A 20,431-nucleotide genomic window follows, 5' to 3' on the forward strand; every position below is an offset into this window, starting at 1 on the left:
AATGCCCAGGAATGAGAGAGACGGAATAAAAGTTACAGAACGTGATTGAGATTTTCGAGTGCTCGTGCACTTGTACGAGAAGATTCTTGAAAAATTAGTAATACTGTGAGTCGATTGGGTTCTGAGTCTACGAGTGTTTATTATAACTCGATATACATTTATTACCTATCTTATCATTTATTTATTTAAACATATTGCTATTATCCTTAAAATGGTGATACAACTAAATATAAAATAATTCATTTTCACAATTATTAAATACCTCTAATTGGTTTCTTTATTGGATCGTTGATAGGTATGAAGGGTGTTCTCAAATTAGGAGGCCTACGTAAAACAGTGAAACTTTGAATCGACAAGAATACTATTTTACTGTATGAACTAAATTTCGAAAATCCTTCGTTACCGAAAACAGGGTACTTCAGATTTTCTAGAATTTTATTCCACAGTTCCTTTAGTTTTTTGAGATATCAAGATGAAATGTACCTATATAACTTTTTAGGAACTAAAAAAAATAAAATTTCATTATAAAAATCTACGGAGAGGCACTTTTTCAGCGATTGCAGTTCCTTTTACCATACCGTTTTTTTGTTGCACACCAATGACCACGTGTCTTTCGCTTGAACCTTGAAGTCACAGCTCAATTTATTTTTTTTTTGTCATATTTCATGACTTTCGTATCTGTTACCATTTTCGTCGATACTGGAAGAATGGAAAACGGCGAAAAAAATGTCTAAATTGAACAGATACTTAAAGCTTCGAGATCTTGACCCTCGACAAGATGTCATTATGGTGACTTTGGTAACAAGTTGTGAGTCGTAGTCATATAAATTTTAAAGTAGGTTTCTGCTTAATATTTCAAAAACTGAGGCTGTGAAATATAATTTTATAAATATCTGAAATTTTGACACCCTGTATTTCGCCAATGAACGATCTTTGACGTACACTCTATATAGCAAACTAGTATTATTTTCAATTAAACGTTTCGTTATTTGCCATCTAATTTTAAGACATCCTGTATATTTACAAATAAACGTAATTTCAAAAAGGAATTAGTTCTTGTTGTAATTTCTTAGATTATACGTCACAGAGAAAAAATTAAAAAATAATTAAGAATTAAAAAAACATTAAATTAAAGAATGTTTAACTTTTCTGAATTATTAATTTGGACTATTAAACAATGTCTTTCAAAGTTATGATAACGGTCAAATATTTCAGAAGTGACTTAAGAACAAATTATAACATTTTTCAATGTAAAGTCACCCAGGTTGTCTTATTTAAGACCGTAACAACGTAATAATCCTTTTGCTTTTTGTCCGAAATGAAACTGGTCCCTAAAAATTGAGTTCATCGAGCTTTATTGAAAAGTTCAAATGCAATTTGAATCTGTCTTTGATCGTATTTTTTCTGACTCATTTTATTCGAGAATACCAAATTTCTTTCATTCCAATGCGAAATGGAATACCTTATAGGGCAGTTTACCGAATGTTTTTCGGCACAAAGAAACATATTAACTGAAATTAAGGAAGAAAATAATGAAAAACTTAGTAAATTTAACCATATTTTTACAATATTAAAATAAATTCTGCTAACGAGCGTTAACCTGAACTAAATTCAAAAATCGATAAATTTTGAATCAAACTCAAAAGTCAACAGAATATTTTCCTTGTGAGAGTTTCTTTATTTTTCCGCTAATTTTTATTTTTAAGCTTTCAGCATTGTTACTTGGTTTTAAACCGTATTATTGTTAATTTTATTTATCTAAAAAATGAAGTTGGGAACTTTCTTAGTCAATCCAAAACACATTGAATTTTAAAAATGCTTTGTATTTCTTTGCTTCGGTTACCTTGCATGTACTATTTTTATACTATTCTATATATTATTCCATTAAAAAAAATGTATTTTCGTGACGCCCCGGTTTTCTGCACCATCCCGTAACTTTGAAAATATTAAAAAAATAAAAATACGTGAAAAACTAAATAACTTTTATATTGAACTATTTTTCCGAACTTTACGATTTTTGAAATAAGGTAGTGCACTATCTTACGTAGACAAAACAAAATTTAGTCGTTTCATCTAAACCATTTCTCGAATATTTGACTGTTATCGTACTTTTGAAAAACGCTGCACGATAGCTTGAAATATGTAATTGTACCACACATATCCTAACATTATAGTGTTTATCAAGTTGCTTATTGCGTGGTCTTCCAAAGAGCATTAAGTGCATAGAAATCTAAATAGCGCACATCCTTCTGACTGTGCTTCAAATTGGTGATTCAGACAAATGATATTTGCCACGTCAGCGCCTAAAATCATTAACATACTAATTATGTGCTAATTGGTGTTTATACACGATACTGAAGGAAATATTTATTACCGAAGCAATTAAGAAAATGTGCTAAACGAATATTTTTATGTTTTTTTATGCAGAAACTGAGCACCATTCAATGGTATGAACAAGTGGACATAGCAAACATTTACCAACGTTCTACTACAAGTAATTTCATTTTTTGAATATAAGACATAAGAGGTCATGGTGATGTCTATTTTTGTGCCTCATTTGTTAAAAAGGGAGGATAAAAATGTCAAAAACAATATTATATCTAGTCCTTCCAGACCATGGGCACGATTATTAGATACGCAAAAATTAAATGTCCTTTGCCGTCTTTGAATCAAAATTATAACAAAAATGAGGTATTATTAATAAATGCGTGGTACCCCGTATCATAATTACACTTCGATAAGCCACTCGTAAGTACCACCACAAGTACCACAGATGTGCACTCGAGACAGAAACCGCTTTAATATTAAACTAATTGGCTATAAACAACAATAAGTTTCTTTGCAGTACTACTTACAAAACAGTACTGTAAAATGTCGGCCACGAGCAATAATTATCCACTATGCTTGGTGTTAGTGTTGACAATTTTAGGTCCATTCCTTTTGGGACATGGGTCCGCAGAACCCACACCAATCGTCATGTGGCATGGAATGGGTGAGTTGCATGTTTTTCGATACTAAGTTGGAATTCTCATTAGGTTGTTTAGTATCAATAGCCGGTCAAGGTCAGTAGAATGTTTTCTTTGTTGTATTGCAATGACCAGCACCAGAAGAATGAGGGTTTGGAAATAGGAAGATAATTATATGTAAATGCAATTGTATAAAGGGTGTCTCTAAAAAGTCTGTACAAAATTCTACCATAGATTTCTGGAGCAAAATATAATGATTTAACCCAATTTACCTTAGTCCAAGAGCGGACGGTTTTCAAAGTACAGGATATCAAAGTGAAGATTGAAAAAAGGAAAACAAATATTTATTGGTTTATAATGCTACTATCTGAACAGAATATCGCATCAGAGGGTTTTTAGAGGCAAGAAATCAGAATCCCTTCAAATTTTCGATGCACATTGTAAAGGGCGACGTCAGCGCTAGGTTAATTCTCTTTAAAGGGGCATAACTTTTTTTATCACCCGGTATAAAATTTATTTACTACTAAATTCGTATTTTCCTACATATTTTACGAAAAAAAAGTATCTTAGTCAAGCTTCTATCGGCATTCCTTCTTGAGATACTTGAAGTTTAAAATTTGCTGCATGTCTTGAAAAATAACTTTAAAGCACATATTTCTTTGTGGAATACAGCGAAATAAATAGTAAAAAATTGGTATAGTCAAAAAATATGAAGATTTAAAAAATTATAAGAATTGAAGATTAATTGAATGTTTTGATTTTTTTCGTTTCATCTGATGAATTTTGAACAGACCGTTTAGAGGCACTGCGTATATTTTCAGTATATGTATTCATATAATACATTTGAAAATAGTCTGTAGTTCAAGCGCAATGGGATTTCTCATTTAAATTTAAATCAGATAAGGTATTCCAAAATTTTACCTATTCTATAGGAACATGTATAGGGTATCTTAATTTTTTTGCCTTTTACTTAAAAATTCTGTTACATTCAAGGTTTCAGAAGATGTTTCTTTTTGTAAACATGCACTCGAACAACTTTGAATATGCGTCAAGATGCTTGGGTAAAGGGTTATCCCTTATTCACTTTAGATTTTTTTCTATTTCTTACATCTTTCCTGCATCTGCCACCTTTTCTGGTTATCCGCAAAAATATCTAAAAATACGCATGATTTTCCTGCAATAAGTACATACGCTCCCACTTGTGTTTCCAGATTTCAGACAAATTGCGGTATATAGAATGGTATTTGTTTTAAACCCATTAGACAATAAATTTTATTAAATTATTTTTAAATGTTGATTTTCTGCATATTAATACCCACAGTCAGCTACTGTCTGTTTAAATATAAGTATGATCTTATCTATAAGCCTGTGTTAGTTCTAGTTAGGTCAGGTTAGTTTTGCCGACTGTGTGTTTAGATGCGAAGCTGTTACGATAAGTGATATTTATAATCATAAACTGATACATTGTGAGCCCTGCCTCTTGAAGCCTAAACAGTACCTCCCGCATGGAACATATACATATATGTATATGTAGAGACCATAAAAACTTTATGCTTGCTTGATATTAATTGAAATTTGCGATATTAATTATCTAATGTTAATGACCTGGAGCTCAGATAAATAAAAATTATACTGAGAAAGAAAGGTGGACGAGGATACTTAGGCAATCTATCCAAAAACAACTAGAAGCGAATGTTCAGCTGCAAATGTATGGTTAAAAAGCAGATGAAAAAGAGGATGAAAACTAAGGAAAAAGATAAGAACGAGACAACGTACGTATTTGTAACGGAGCAGAAAACGAAAAAAAAAAAATGCAAGGCTGTGTTCCTGCGATAGATGTTCCAGAAGAGTAAAATGGAAATTTTACACACCACCATGCGAACTTCTCGTAAAGTAGAAAAAAATGACGACGATTCTTTGGATTGAATAAAGATTAATTTGCTTAACCACCATTCAGATTTCCCAGAACGAAGTTACAGGCAATTCAAAATTTTGACGGGGGTAGAAATGTTTGAATTATTTTTTAGTGATGGTATTTTAGGCACATCCTGACCGAGTCGACAAATTATGTTTTATAAAAAATCTTTCCTGACTCACAAATACTGGAAAAATGAGATACTTTCTTGTCATTTTGAATCTGTCATCGAATTGCTTTTAATCCACCCTATGTGCGACTTCAAAATTTAAAAACTCATTACAAATATGAAGTTCAAGGTTCTCTAGCTGCTTATTTAATTTCATATTTAGCATTTGTAATTTAGGAGGCCTTATTATGTCCCTTAGGGACTATGTTTGTCTGGAATGGCTTATATAGATTTATTGAAATGGTAATTATACGAGTATAAACTGTCCTGCAAGACTAAAACATGGATATCTACAAGGCAAAATACTTATTTGGTAGATCTAGGTACCTAATAGTGACAATATCTGCAACCAATAATAATTAGTATTGAATATACAATCGTTACGACAATTCTGGTCACTTTCGCTGATTTCCTATTTTAATGAGAACCAAACTAGAGAATATCATTTACTAACACTTTGTTTAGTGTCGTTGTTATACAAACTCATAATACTTATTCTTTTAAATGCTGATGTTTTGCCTTAAAAGTGAAAAAATTCTGATTGCTTTCAATTACCAAAAAACATCTATCAACTTCTATAAATCGTTTTACATCTACACGCCTAATAGACAATTTGTGGTTTTGTGCAAAAACGTTATTAAGTTTTAAAGGTGAAGTAACTTTGTGGTTATGAGTTTTCCTACGCAAATTTTACAGCACATTGTTGTTTTATTACCCAAATTTAGGCGATTCCTGTTGCTTTGACTTTAGCCTCGGAGCCATAAAGGAGAAACTAAACACGTCGATTCCAGGAGTCTATGTTCTTTCTTTGCAAATTGGAGATTCTGTCATGAAAGATGTGGAAAATGGGTAATTATTCACGTATCATGTTTCATGTTGCGCATATTACGTTTTATCACACATAAATACGATAGTACATATTATACTATAACATTTCATTGAAAGTAATGACCTGGGAGATGTAATTTGGTATAGTTTCAATACCAGTTCAAGTAGCTAGATCAAATTTTTGGTACTACTTTTCGATGCTAATACGCATTTAATTCATTAAACGCGTAACTTGATCACATTATGGTGCACCGATGTATCTGTTATCTGCGCAGTATAAAGTAGTTTACAGTTTTTTCGATTTACTCAAAAATTATTAATTTTTATACTTATGGTGTATATCATATTTGTTCATTTTTTTTCTACCAATCGAATGATGCAAAAATAATTGTAGGGTGCTATTTGAAAAAAATTACTTTTTTCAATTTAAAAATTCTAAATTTTAAGAATTTTCTTCAAAAACGTTTCAAATGTTTTTCTTGATTCATTAATTGTTTATACAAATTTGCAGCAATTTAAAATTTACTCCCTCAATTTATATCAAATAGTTTTGTAAATAATTGAGCTTTAGTAAAGTTCTATAAGTGTCGAAAAACTCGTAAAAATCAAAATAAATCAAAAACAATTGAGAATCGGTACTATGTTGTATTATGAAACTTATGTATATTTTCGACCCAAAACCCATATTTACTAAAAAAACTACCCACTATAAAAAAACTACTACTATGTTTTATTAAAAGATGATGAAGTAAGCGTCAGTTTCCGGTTTAACCGGAAGTCATATCAGGTTGAAAATATTTTTACAATATCAGGTTTTTTCCATAAAACAAAAATACATTATACTTGTAATTTTCCATGTAGTTTTGTATACTAGATGCTAAATTTTACATCCTTGAAGTTGATCTCGCATCGTAGCAGAAATAGTACATTTATCTCGTAAAAAAATCCTACAAGTCTGTGATATTTGCTAGCTTCGGCTATCAATCGTCTTACTTAATACTCATTTTTATTTATTCAATAATTATTATCCACAAATTTATTGAAACAAAATGTTTACGTTCTAGTTTCCATGGGGAGAAAAATGAATTTACATCCAGGAAGAGTTATATTTTTACTGCTTGTAAATAACTAGGTACAATATTATTATTTTATTAAATGTAAAAGATTAAGAAAATATCATTTGGGTATGTACAACATAAAACGTTCTGCATTCTGAACTGAATAAATGCCCCCTACTCGGCATCTGCCTCAAATTTCGGTTTCACGAGTAATCTTCGTTTTTCAGCTCTTTATACGGGACTAACTATTATTCTGCCTTAAAAACCCAAGTAAGATGCTGATGAGCTTCTAATATCTGAAATAGTGTCTAGAGACACCATGCTATTAAGCATATTACAATAATTTCTATTTCCAGATACTTCCTACATCCAGATGAGCAAATAAAAATGGCTTGTGATATTATTAATGAAGATCCAAAGCTCGCAGGAGGATTTAATGCCATCGGGTTCTCTCAAGGAGCGCAATTTTTGTATGTATTATACTAATTATGTTTAGCACATCCTGTGGATTTTACATCATTTTCATGGTTAGGCGAGCTTTAGTGCAAAGGTGCTCCACAGCTAAAGTAAAAAACCTCATTTCTGTTGGAGGACAACATCAAGGCGTGTATGGCTTACCAAATTGTGGTGCTTTGTCCAGTAACACCTGCGATTATATTAGGAAGTTGCTGAACCATGCTGCTTACATAGGGTAAACATTATGCAATTTCTATATAAAGCTCAGTTTACTTTGACATTATTGTGTGTGTAGATGGGTGCAAAATGCTTTAGTGCAAGCCACTTATTGGCATGACCCTCTCAACGAGCAGGAATATAAGAACTATAGCAGTTTCTTGTCGGACATCAACAATGAAAAGCAAGTCAACGAAAATTATGTAACACATTTGCAGGTAAGCATTATTGTTCAGTGAGTATCAACATAAAATATAGAATAAATTTATATTAATATAATTTATTATTAATAAAATTTATTATTGATTGATAATATTGAGTTGAATGGTCGTGACAGGCACTGGACAATTTTGTGCTAATCAAATTTAACAATGACACAATCGTCCAGCCAGTGGACACTGAATGGTTTGGATTCTACAAGCCTGGCCAATCTGTAGAGATGGAATCGTTGGAGGAATCTGATTTATATACTGAGGTATTGTTATGTCTGCGTGCATGAAAAGTGCATTATTTAAAGCTGAGTTTTTGTTGAAGGATCGACTAGGATTGAAGAAACTGAATGAGAACAACAAGTTGAAGTTCCTGGCCACCTCAGGAAACCATCTCAAGTTTGAATGGGCGTGGTTTGAGAAAAACGTCGTTGCGCCATATTTGCGAGACTGATGCAATTGGACCAAAGTTGAAAACGTGTAAATAAATATACATGTATGAGTACAAGTAATAAAACATAAGGGTTATTGTTTGCCGTAACAAGTTTGATAAATACTTTGTTTCTTATCAACACTTGAAGCTGTCAGGGTACAAACTGTAACCATTCTGTTTTGCTGGAGTTACAGTAACTCCTGATCAAATTTTAATTGAAAGAACCATCGTCTCTGTTTCCCTAAAGATATAGCAGAATGATCTATAGTATTAATTAAGAATAAGATGTTTTCTATCTTCCAGAACCAAGCCCTTCATTGACCTGGTATTTCAAGATTCTTGAACCTGAACCCGAAAAAGGAACGCTTGATTAATAGAGGATTATTTTCTTCATTCAGCACGACATAATTTTCTTTACTTGAAAAATACCTCAACTAGAAGATTTTCTTTGAGTCTTTTGTATCTGTTACATTTAATAGCATGTATTTGTTTTCCTAATAAGTAGGTATTGTCGTAATGTTCGTGCAAAGTACTCCAGTAATATTCTCACATCCTTCATCGTCATGGCTTTTTTTTTTATAAGGATACCGTACTTTCCGTTGTTTATCATCGAATCCCGTGTAATTTTCCACAATAAAAAGAGGATTATTTCAAACCAAAATGTAAAAAATATAGAGATTATACTGCTACTCTCCTCAGAATGTGCACCAATAAGGAATAAAACGTTTATGCGTAAATTGCATAAGTTGAAAAGCATTTACTTAATCTAAATTTATCACATGCAAGGATAGTCCCAGAAGAATTTTTTGTCAAAAATTTGCTTATATTACAAAGACCTAAACTTAAAAAGTTTATGTTTAAAGTTTGAAGATGTTACGTTGATTTGTATTGGTTTTGGGGCCGTTTTTAGTAAACGCTTTTAGATACTTTGTGAACATGAAAAAGTTGGTCATCGATACGTGATTCAATACTTTTGTTTGAAAGGTTTTAGTTCACCTAACATCAAAACAGAGTTAGATTCTACTCTGGAAGAATTTGGTCCTTCGTTAACGACTCTAAAATATTGGCAGAATTTAAACACGCTTGTATGAGCTGCCAAGACGAACTCCACAGTGGTCGACCCAATGAGGTGATCACTCCAGAAATTGTGGTGAAAATCCAAAAAACTGTACTGGAAGACCATCGGCTAAAATTGCTTGAGTTAATAGACATGATTGGCATTTCAAAAGGTACTGTACATTGCATTTTGATCGAACAATTGGATATGAGAAAGTTGTACGTTAGATGGGTGCCGCGATTACTCATAGTTGAACAAAAATACCGTCGTGAGGGTACAAAAGGAAGCCCTGTTTCATCGACGCACGAGTCCACAATTCCGTCATCGCGATGACCAAAACCAATCAATTTGGTTTCGAACGTTTTCCTCACCCATTCCATTTACCAGATTTGGTCCCCTCAGATTATTTTTTATTTCCAAACTTGAAGAAATGGCTCAGTAGAAAGACGTTTGCAAATAATGAAGAGGTGGATTTCAAGACTGATGCCTATTTTGGAACATTTGAAGCTTCTTACTATAATCAGGACATAGATGCCATAGAATATTGCGGGGACAAGTTTCTCAATTTCAAAGGAGATTATGTCGACAAATAATGTAATATTTTCCATTTTTTTTTCTTGAAGTGTTAGGTCAGGTCCTTCTGGAACTATCCTCGTACATATTGACAGATAAAATGCGCATTGGAAACTGTTTACGATTTGGGTTTAAGGCAATATGCATTTTAGGATATGTAATTAAATAATATATAACCCTAGTAGTTTTTAATACTTAATGTGCCATAATAATGTCTTATTCACCCTTTCTTTAAAAGCCCCGTTGATATAGCTTTTTTCTAGTTTTTTTTCGCTTGGGATTTTTCAAAAATCGTGCTATAAGAACTTTTAATTGTTTTTTTATGAAAACTCTCTTTTATATATAATTTTTATAAGGCAGACATTTTCATGTCAATCTGGTGATTATTTTATAATGAGATTAGTTAGAGATTGCTTTTTTGTTGGAAGGAATAGGATTTAAACACCTGAATGAGAAGAATAAACTCATGTTTCTGGGGAGTTTAGGCATCCCCACGCTTGAATGGGCGTCGTTTGAAAAAAATACCATAACTGATACGATCACACCAGCGTTAACGACGCTTATAAATAATTACACAGGTATGTACAAAAAATAAAAGCAAATAGAAAATAACCTTGTTTTTTGTTGCTACAACTTTAGTAGACCAATAATTATGAAGTATTAGCATTTGAACTCTCCGGGATCAGAATTACAGTCTTTGAATTTATTCCCACATATATTAACGCGTGACCAATTCCAGTTGAAGCAGCCATCACTTGCGCAGACTATCTTCATAGGTATGGCAGAACTACCCACATTGCCAGTTACATCCTCCAAAACTAAGTCTCTTATTGGTTTGACATTCAAGAAAGTCGCGTTTGATGGGGGATTATTAGTGTAATTTTCTTTAATCAGTATGGCATTGTATTATTTGGTATCTGAAATATATTATCCCAATCCAAATACATTCTGTATTTTTTTAATAGTGATGTTACCTCTCAGAGTAAAGTTCTTGTAAAGTACCCCAGTGATATTGCCATAACTCCCTTCCACATGCGTTTTAATATGAATCCAATTCCTTCCGTTCTCTATCATTGAATCATAAAATGAGGCATTGAGAGTGATGTTCAGGGGTATAGAGTCATTGTTGAATCCCACGGAAATATTTAAACCATAACTACTATGACAGTACAGATTAGAGGCTGTTATCTTGGCTTCTGTAATAAAATAGGAATTCATCCTTATTACATCCTTTAAGGAATCCCTTATTAAGTACTGTCAGTTACTTCTTACCGCAACGTAAATCCACACAATCGTCCTGGTTCTAAATGGTACAATTAGAAATAACCACGATGGTAGAGTTCCAGACGTCAAAAGCATCCGTGTTGTGGTCTTATTTTCCTTCTCCAGTCACACTCTTATAATAATTTTTTTAGATTTTTCTAAACAAGGGAGGTAACTTACAGAATCACCAGCAGAGTCATTAATGTTCTCGTTAGTGAACAGAATATCATTTAACTTGGTAAGCTGCACGACATCTTTAGCGATGTTAATCACATAAACGTCTTCGAAAACTGACCCTCCGCAGGTATCAATTGTGAAGAACTGTGATTATGAGTTGCTCCAACCTCCTTGAATTCCCTTTATTATGGAACCTTCCTCGTTGGAATTAATTGAATAGTTCGTGAGAAATATAGAAATGAAATGTAACAGTAACAAAATTTCTTATCATTTGTTTCAATGAAGTAAATGTTGAAAATGTTTACCTCTAACTTCCAAGCAATTATAAAGGCATTGTTTGAAATGTTCGCGAACATTATGAAGTATTTCAGGAGTTCCTTGTTGACATTCATACATTATTCGTTGCCGCAAGTCTTTTAATGAATTGAGTTTGGTGGCATAAACTTTGGATTTCAAATACCTCCATAAGAAAAAAACCAATTGTGACAAATCAAGAGATCTTGCGGGTCATTTACATCATTTACATCATTCACAATAATATTGTTCTAAACCATCGATTACTGAATCTACACTTACTTTTACATGAAATGCAACACCCAGTAATAATAATAATTAAGTCTTGTAATTTTGGCAAAATAATGCTTCACAATAGAGTATCAAATGATCAGACTTTCAGTTAAAAGATACAACATTTGATAATGAAAAAATTAATAATGAGTGACATCACCTCGTACGGCAATGCAAGCACGTACTCTTCGCGGTATGCTTTGCAACAAATGATCAATATCTTCCTGGGGTATTTCATTCCATGCTATCTCAAAATGATGTCGTAGGTCATCCACATTGTTTGGAGGCCTCGGTAAATTTCGAAGACGGCGATTCATCATATCCCAAAGATGTTCGATGGGCGATAGATCCGGTGACCGTCCAGGCCAAGGCAGTATTTCCAATTGTGCTTCTTCCAGGTATCGTCGAGTAATGTTCGCACTATGTGGTCTTGCATTATCCTGTTGGAAAATGCCATTTGGTAAAGTTTGCATGAAAGGTACTAATACTGGCCTCAGAACATTGTCAATGTAGCGACGTGCGTTTAGGGTGCCTGGAACAAACACAAGAGAAGATCTTCGGCCAACACATATCGCACCCCAGACCATAACACTAGGTGTTAAAGCTGTGTGGCGCCTTTCAGAAAATTGCAAATTTCTTCTTTCACCTCGGTATCGTCTGACTCTTCTACGACTATCACTGATCCATAAACAAAATCGCGACTCGTCACTGAAGACGATATTGTTCCACTCATGATTCCAATCAATTCGTTCTTGACACCAGGCCAATCTGGAAGCTTGGTGTTGGGCGGTTAGTGGCGGTCGTAGATTTGGGCGGTATGAATGCAGGCCAAAAGACGAAATTCTTCTGTAAACTGTTGCCATCGTCACCCGACAATTTAGAGCTCCCATCCAATCTACTGCAACAGACATTGTTGTTTGAAATCGATCACCAATGGCCATCCGTCTAAGAAGTCGATCTTCACGTGCGTTGCTGCTACGGGGAGGACGTCCAGCTGGACGATGTCGCTGAACCCTTTCTTCAGACCACGAAGACCATATTCTCGCAATCGTGGTGTGGTTCCGATTCATTCTTCGGGCAATCTCACGAAAAGAAAGTCCACCCTCCTTCATGCCGATAATTCGCCCTCTATCAAAATCCGAAACGTGGGAAAAATTTCGACGCTGTCTCACTGGGGACATTTTGAGATGTCTTGTTCACAGTTCAACAACAAAATAAATTGATATTTCCATGTAAATATTATTTTATTTATTTACAATTGAATTAAAAATCTAATAGGTCCATGACAAAAAAACCACCAGCATTCTTTCTTTTTTACTGAAAGTTTGATCATTTGATACTCTATTATGAAGCATTATTTTGCCAAAATTACAAGACTTAATTATTATTATTACTGGGTGGTGCATTTTATGTGAAAGTGAGTGTATAAAGTCATAATCTTGCACCTGGTGATTATACTATAAATGAGAAGTACTTTACTAGCCTCTCCACTTAAAGTAATTCTAGTATCATTAATAGTAAAAAGAAATTAATCCGAATTTTGACTTCCAAAGGAGGTATTTCTTTTAAAAATTACTTCGGACCCTTCAGTCAAATTTAACTTTAAGGTCACTCCCGCAGGTTCCTCCAAATTATCTAAAACTATTTGCTGGCATTTCAACGATGATTCAACTTCATTGAACTTTGTCACTATACGGTTTTCGGCGAAACAATGTTGAAATAATGTGATGAGAGCAAAGAGGACGATAATATATATTCTTGTTGACATAATAGCGATGCAGTTCGAATTGAAATTATGAAATTGATAAATATTTTTTTTAGGTGAACAGGTTAGTTAAGTGTTTTATCAGTTGAATAGGTTTTTTATTTCCATTGGTAGGTACATGGGGAGGAATCAATAAATTTGAGAAATGAGTGCATAACGGCACTTTAAACTTTGATACAGAGTATAAGTTAATCGATAAATATGAGACAAAAAAATTACAAGAAATATTTAAGTGATACTTGAAAACTGCGACGTAAAGTACGAAAACTAATTTAGAGACAATTTTTAAAGACAATGGAGGTACTTACAATGGGAACGCCTATAAAAGGGAAAACAGGAAAATCTTGAAGACTTGAGAGAATCCTCTGCAGAGATTGCGAGCTAGGTTCTTTTAAGAAAATTCTACTGGACCACCTTAGATATGCAAAACAGTAAAATTAAAAGTAATAAAATTTCTTTCTCTTTGTGTCAATGAAGTAAATGTTGAAAATGTTCACCCTCAACCTCCAAATAATTATAAAGACGCTGTTCGAAATGTTCGCAAACACTATGGAGTATTTCAGGAATTATTTGTTGGCATTCATATACTATTCGTTACCGCAAGTCTTTTAAAGAATTGAATTTTGTTACATAAACTTTAGATTAAGAAAGTCCAATGGTGACAAATCAGGAGATCTTGCGAGCCATTTACATTATTTACCTCATTCGCACAAGTGGCAAGAAATTTTACTACTTTTGCATTTTATTTGTTTATTTTTCACAAACTATTCAATTGATTCCAACGAAAAATGTCCTATAACAAAGAAAATTCTTTAAAATAGCATACTACTCGTTTCCCCTTTCCGTTTAAGATTTAAAACAGACAGCCACCCTTTCGTAGGAATTAGAGCAGAATGAGTACAAATGTGTAAAAAATATGTCTTCCTAAAAACTAAGTTTACGTTTCCGAGCATATTTTCATTTATTCGTTTACAAGAAAAAGATCTGAGTAAAAACTTTTCGGTACGCCACCCTTTATATTTTGTACACAAATATCTTCTTAATATGATTTCAAGTTAACACAATAATAGATATCTTCTTGGTATAAGATATGGTTGGTGTAAGTCAATTTATTTGAAAAATAAATGTATAAATGTTTCCCTCAATTTGATAATTTTGATGTAATATAAACGGTAAATATGTACGGACAAGAGAATGGTAACGCTAGTAGCATTACATTTGCTTTATCATAACAGTATGTTATGGGATCAGAGTGTACTAAGGTAGCTACAGGAACTTTTTATTCTAGCACTAGTGTTTTGTATGTAAAGAATATAATATATTTTAAAAAATCATTCTTGAATCTTACCCGTTTTCAAAAAATAATCATTAACATTTACTAATTATTAAATATTACCACTTTTAACATATTCTACTTGCACTGTGCCATCGTCGCTTTTAATAGGCTCGACAACTTGAACCTTATCAGAAATATCCTGGCGTTTGAACCAACATAAAATGTTAATCCAGGCAAATGAACAGCTACCAACGTATGTCACCCTGTACACGCTGGGAACCAAAGAGAAATTTATGGTTTGTGCTGGAATCCAAAACAAGCAGCTTGCTGAGAAGGTGTCAATGAATTTTCTTTTACATTCTTCCAGAAGATCCGGCTTTCTCTCCAAGATGCTCATTGCTGCAATACTCGTAATTAAGTACCTAAATTAAGTTGGGACATAAGTACTTACTGACATAAAACACTACCAAGAGTTGGGGTGTGAAGAAGAACTGGTCAATGAACATTTTCTTGGCGACAATTTTCATGGTCTTTCCAGGTAATTTCATGTCGAGGTATTTGTACCTACATGTTTAAGAAAAATTATTATTTCTACATTATGCAGTTGCTATACAATCATTACCAGATTGATAGTAAAGGGCCCGCGACTACAGTGCCGTAAATAGCATAGCGCCCTATTATGTCTTTATCCAGAGGTTTTGGAGGTTTTTCCTGGAATAAAGGCAAAATGAAATTAGGAATTAGTTAATGAAAGATTAATTTTCTGCGAAAAATAGTTTAAAATTTGATTTTTTTGTGTTTGTGTAGAAATAGGTAGTAATTAAGTATAAAATTACAATATGGAAATTTGCAAGTAAGTCAAAGTCAATATATAAAATAAATAAATAATAATCCTACCCATTTTTGGCTAGAATGATTGTAATCCCCATATCCTGCAAATAATTAATTGCCAGAAAACTGGGGGAGGATGTTTCCTCAACTTCCTCCACGAATGTAATTACTGTGGGCATGAGTATAGTGGGCCCGGTTAAGTTAGCTCTTTATCAACCATTGGAGTGACGCAATGTGCCCCTGATCGGGTGTACGTGCAGTGTAATGGCTCATTTCAGAGAATCCATTAATAAACTTTTCAAATTCTATTTCGGGAATTGAGATGCCAGGAAGTTTCATTATTTTTTAAACGTGGAGAATGCTTCAAGTTCACTAAGCCGCAAATTATTTCTTATCCCCATGTACAAAATACTTTAAAAAATTTAATTTATTTTTCTTATTAATCTCTTCCAAATTTACAATTTCTACGCATCTGTAAAATGTGCTTTTATAGTGAAGCTTTGTTGAAAAATGAGCATGTTGTTATCCATCTATTCCATGTGTTGGTCCTTTTACTATGTTTCTAATTTTTTGCTTAATTTTTTCAACTATCTGCTTTATTTTGTGCCTATTTACGTGAAATTTCAATCTCTATTTATCCTTAATAACATTAATTGCAATCAATGGAATAGCCGTAAAGTAGATTTGCTTGCAAATTTTCCGTTTGTCATTTTATTGCTTACTCTACATTCATGGTACTCACTTTTGCGTAAAAGCTAAAAATTCTAAACTTAAACTAGGGATGATTTATTACGAGAACTAATTTAAATGTATACAAACATTACACTCTTACCAGTACTTTCTTGTTCAGTGCTTGCTGGGATGTTTCCGCGGCAACACACAGGGTTCCATAGACGATAGAGTTTCCAATTATTGGGTGTTTTTCCAGAAAGGAACGAAATATTGTTCTCAGTTTGCTCATTTTAAATTTCAGTTAGTTTTTCTCAGATCTATTTATAAAAATTAAAAAAATATCTTGAATTAACACTTCGTGTAGGTTGAAAAGAAAACATTTACTCTACATCAAATCTAGACAATTAAGATATCTTCGACACATATTAGAGACTTCTTTTTCCGTTCGTTTTCACTTATCTTCATATTTTATATATTACTCTTTTAATGCTTTTGATTTTTTTTGTATTATTGTTTAATGTACTAGATTTTGATCTTCGAATGATGTGCTTTTCAAGTTGATTTTAAAATTTTCACACATGAGAAAAAATTTGAAATAGCGGTAGACATAAGGGTACAAATAAGTTTCCGCCGTTTGATATCAAAAATTAGAAATTTATTGTGAAAGAACAGTGCATTGTGTTTTATTCAAAGTATCGTCTATCTCTAGCCATTACTTTTTTTTCCCATCTTTCTGGCAGCATTCGAATACTACGTCGGAAGAACTCTTCATCTTTTAAGGCTATCCATGAATCGATCCAATTTTTGGTATCTTCATATGATGCAAAGCGCTGCTCAGACAGAGCATGTGCCATCGACTGGAAAAGTGATAGTCGAATAGGACAAGGTCTGGCGAATGTGGCGGGTGGGATAGGACTTCTCAATTAAGTGTTTCCAAATAAGTTCTGACCGGCACCGCAACATACGGACGAGCATTATCATAGCAGGAGAATAATTTTATCGCGTCTGGAGTAGTAATGGGCGCATTTTTTTTTGAGTGTTCGGCTCAATCTCATTAATTGTATTCGGTAGAAAGTTCCAGTAATGGTTGTTTTCGATTTGAGCAACTCATAATATATGAAACCAAGCTGATCCCATCAAATACACAACATGAGTTTTTTTCCATGAATATTTGGTTTGGCTATCGATGTTGAAGCATGGCCAGGTAGTCCTCATGATTTTCTCTTCTTTGGATTATCGTAATGGATCTATTTTTCATCGCTAGTGACTACTCAATACAAAAAAACCTTTTTTTTATGCCTGGCAAGCACCATTTCACTTATGTAAAATCGGCGTTCAAAATCTCTCGGTTTCAATTCATAAGGAACCCCATTTCCAACACTTTTAAACGATACGAAATTGCTTGTTGAGTCACTTTTAAGGTAAGTGCAAGTTCTTTTTGCGTTTAGGATTAATCTTCCTCCAATAATACATCCAATTCCGTATCTTCGTACACTTTAAGTCTTCCACTGCGTTCTTTGTCTTTCACGTCAAATTGACCGTTTTTAAATTTGCGAAATCACTCGCGACAAATTCTCTTACTTAAAGCAGCTTCAGCACATGCTTCTACAAGCAATCGATGCGCCTCAGCTGCAGATTTCTTCAAAATAAAAAAGTAAATTAAAAGATCCCGCAAATGACGCTTATTCGGTGCAAACTTGACATTATTGAACAAAACAAATTATGTGATGTTGATAAGGAATCACTAATATTTCAAGGTTATGTTGTTCAGGTTAGTTCAGGTTAATTCAGGTTAGTTCAGGTTAGTTGATCAAACTCGCGATAATACGTTTTACATCTGACAATTTCAAGATTATCTTCTGGTGTGGCCATGTTTTGTTAAACGGCGGAAACTTATTTATACACCAGATATTTACCAGCTCTAATGGCGCTTCCGATCTAAACTAGTCTTCTGTCGCAAAAAACTAGTGCAAAAATAATATATTTTCTGATATCTGTCAAACTGAATGTCAATAAGATAGTATGACAATACGCGAATTGTACATTAAATTTGCCATAAAAAAATGCCATAAGGTTGTTTAAGAGTTGGACATTTTTCACAGAATGGTACCTACAAGATATCAGTGCTATTCGTATTGTAAAATAAATCATTTTTGTCTCGTGTAATTATGAACCGAACAATTAAGCGCTAGTGATAACAAGAAGCAATAAATCTACTATATAGCACACTCTCATGTGATCTGAGTATTGATAGGCTTCTAATCATAAATAAATAGGAAAATAAAATATCGATTCAACATACCTTCCAATTCAGAGCCCTAAGGCCCTAAAAAGCTGCTGGAAGTCACTAAAATACAAAATGTTATGGTGAAAGGTATCCCATCTTTAATTATGATGTTAGTCCTGCCTTCGTTATTTTGTTGGTTTAACAAGTCAAATTGAAATAGATTAACCTCGACGAATAAAATAAATACATTATGGTACTGCGCCAAGGCAAGAGTGCGACTAGCGCGTATTATACATACTGTTAGTCTATAAGTTTGTATAACCTAACAGCATGCATAATACGCGTTGGTATTGGTTTTATGACGTACATATGTATGTAGAGGAGGTAGAATATGTGTTTTCCATTTTATCCTCACAAACAAGTCTTTTTTTAAAAAAGAAATAAATAAATAAAAATAACCAAAGACTCTTTATGATCACAAAACAAACCAATTTCCTATTAAGAAACAAGTCTTTTCATCGTTTACGTACCATTTAAATAAGTTTGTATTGCATTTTTATCAAATTTATGCTTGTTTTTCTCAAAAACTAATCGGTAGATTTTGAATCGTAATACACCATTGAATGTGGTTTTGAAATACCTTTAATTTGAGGTGTGATTTGACCCATGTTTCAATTTAAAAAAACAGCCATGTTGTGCTATCGGTAACGTAAGGAACATTAAAAAAAACAAATGTGAAAAGATAACATTTTTTATCCTATGTAATGCTGCTTTTGAATTAAAAAAATAATTTGTTAAAAAGTTTACAAGGGTTGAGAGGGGAAAGAGGGGGGGGGGGGGGATTATTTAGGGCTGCACGATATAATAGACGGTACGCATAGACGATATGATTATATTATTTGTTTTATACTGTTGCTACGAGTAGTATGTTTAGGTTAAATGTTATTTTGGGTTTTTAGGGGCTTCCGTGAGTGTAAGCATAGGTTCATTTTCTTCAGTGATAGAACATATTGAAAAGCATATTTTTTGTTCACATACAACAAGAACCAGAACTTTATAATATAATATAAGTAGGTGATGGTAGTTTTTCGGACTTATTTAGTTTATATATAATATAATATATTTTCTAAAGGCACCAAAATTCGCCTTCATAGTAAAACAAGATTAACTTGTTCGAAGGTATCATCAGTATCTTTTTTGTTAAGATAATGATCGTTGAATTTATTTTTTTAATGAGCTAATTACGTTTCAATGTATTTTTCTATTTCATAAAAATTAGACTATTTGCTTATTTTATACTTCCATATATTTATTAAATCTTACTCACTAATATGCGTTTTTCATAATTTATGTAACATACAGATTTTTTTAATCAAATTGTCAAATTTCTAAATCAAACAATGTTATTACCTAGATTCTTTCACTCTGACTCACTAATTTCCTTAACATTTTTTTCTAACTCTGTATTTTTTTATCTCCACTGTTTGCTGCAGTTTGTTTTGGTTATCACTTTAAACACTTAGTTTATTTGTTTACTATTAATTTTCCCATATCAAGAACATCATGACTTACATTAAATATTGCTGATGTTACCGCTGGTGCAAATATTGTATTGATAAGTAAACGAATAGGAGCGAACACACTTGATTCGTATGAGAACAACACATTTATATAGTTATGGAAAAAAGTGCAGTAATTGAAGAAGAATTAGTTACATTAATGCCTCACCCTTATTATACTTGTTCTACAAAAGATTCACTTAATTAACTGTGG

General features: G+C 32.9%; 2 protein-coding genes and 1 pseudogene across 2 annotated transcripts; 1 reads left to right on the forward strand and 2 right to left on the reverse strand.

Annotated features, from left to right (window-relative positions):
* The first annotated feature begins 2,742 nt into the window (after positions 1–2,742).
* On the forward strand, positions 2,743–8,278 carry Ppt1 (Palmitoyl-protein thioesterase 1). The gene is made up of 7 exons (XM_066401979.1): positions 2,743–2,992; positions 5,776–5,899; positions 7,293–7,406; positions 7,469–7,627; positions 7,688–7,826; positions 7,946–8,083; positions 8,143–8,278. The coding sequence occupies exons 1-7, from the start codon at positions 2,872–2,874 to the stop codon at positions 8,269–8,271; spliced, it is 924 nt and encodes a 307-aa protein (XP_066258076.1). The 5' UTR covers positions 2,743–2,871; the 3' UTR covers positions 8,272–8,278.
* Positions 8,279–10,540: 2,262 nt separating this feature from the next.
* Positions 10,541–14,623, reverse strand: LOC136416640 (uncharacterized; annotated as a pseudogene).
* Positions 14,624–14,746: 123 nt separating this feature from the next.
* On the reverse strand, positions 14,747–18,944 carry LOC136416683 (mpv17-like protein). Its single transcript, XM_066401980.1, has 5 exons — positions 18,734–18,944; positions 16,592–16,748; positions 15,551–15,639; positions 15,380–15,492; positions 14,747–15,327 (listed from the first exon to the last, which is right to left on the reverse strand). Exons 2-5 carry the CDS (start codon positions 16,718–16,720, stop codon positions 15,038–15,040), a joined length of 621 nt encoding a protein of 206 aa, XP_066258077.1. The 5' UTR covers positions 16,721–16,748; positions 18,734–18,944; the 3' UTR covers positions 14,747–15,037.
* Positions 18,945–20,431: the final 1,487 nt, after the last annotated feature.

The sequence above is a fragment of the Euwallacea similis genome, chromosome 24 (genome assembly GCF_039881205.1).
Source record: "Euwallacea similis isolate ESF13 chromosome 24, ESF131.1, whole genome shotgun sequence".
Classification (NCBI taxonomy): Eukaryota; Metazoa; Arthropoda; class Insecta; order Coleoptera; family Curculionidae; genus Euwallacea; species Euwallacea similis.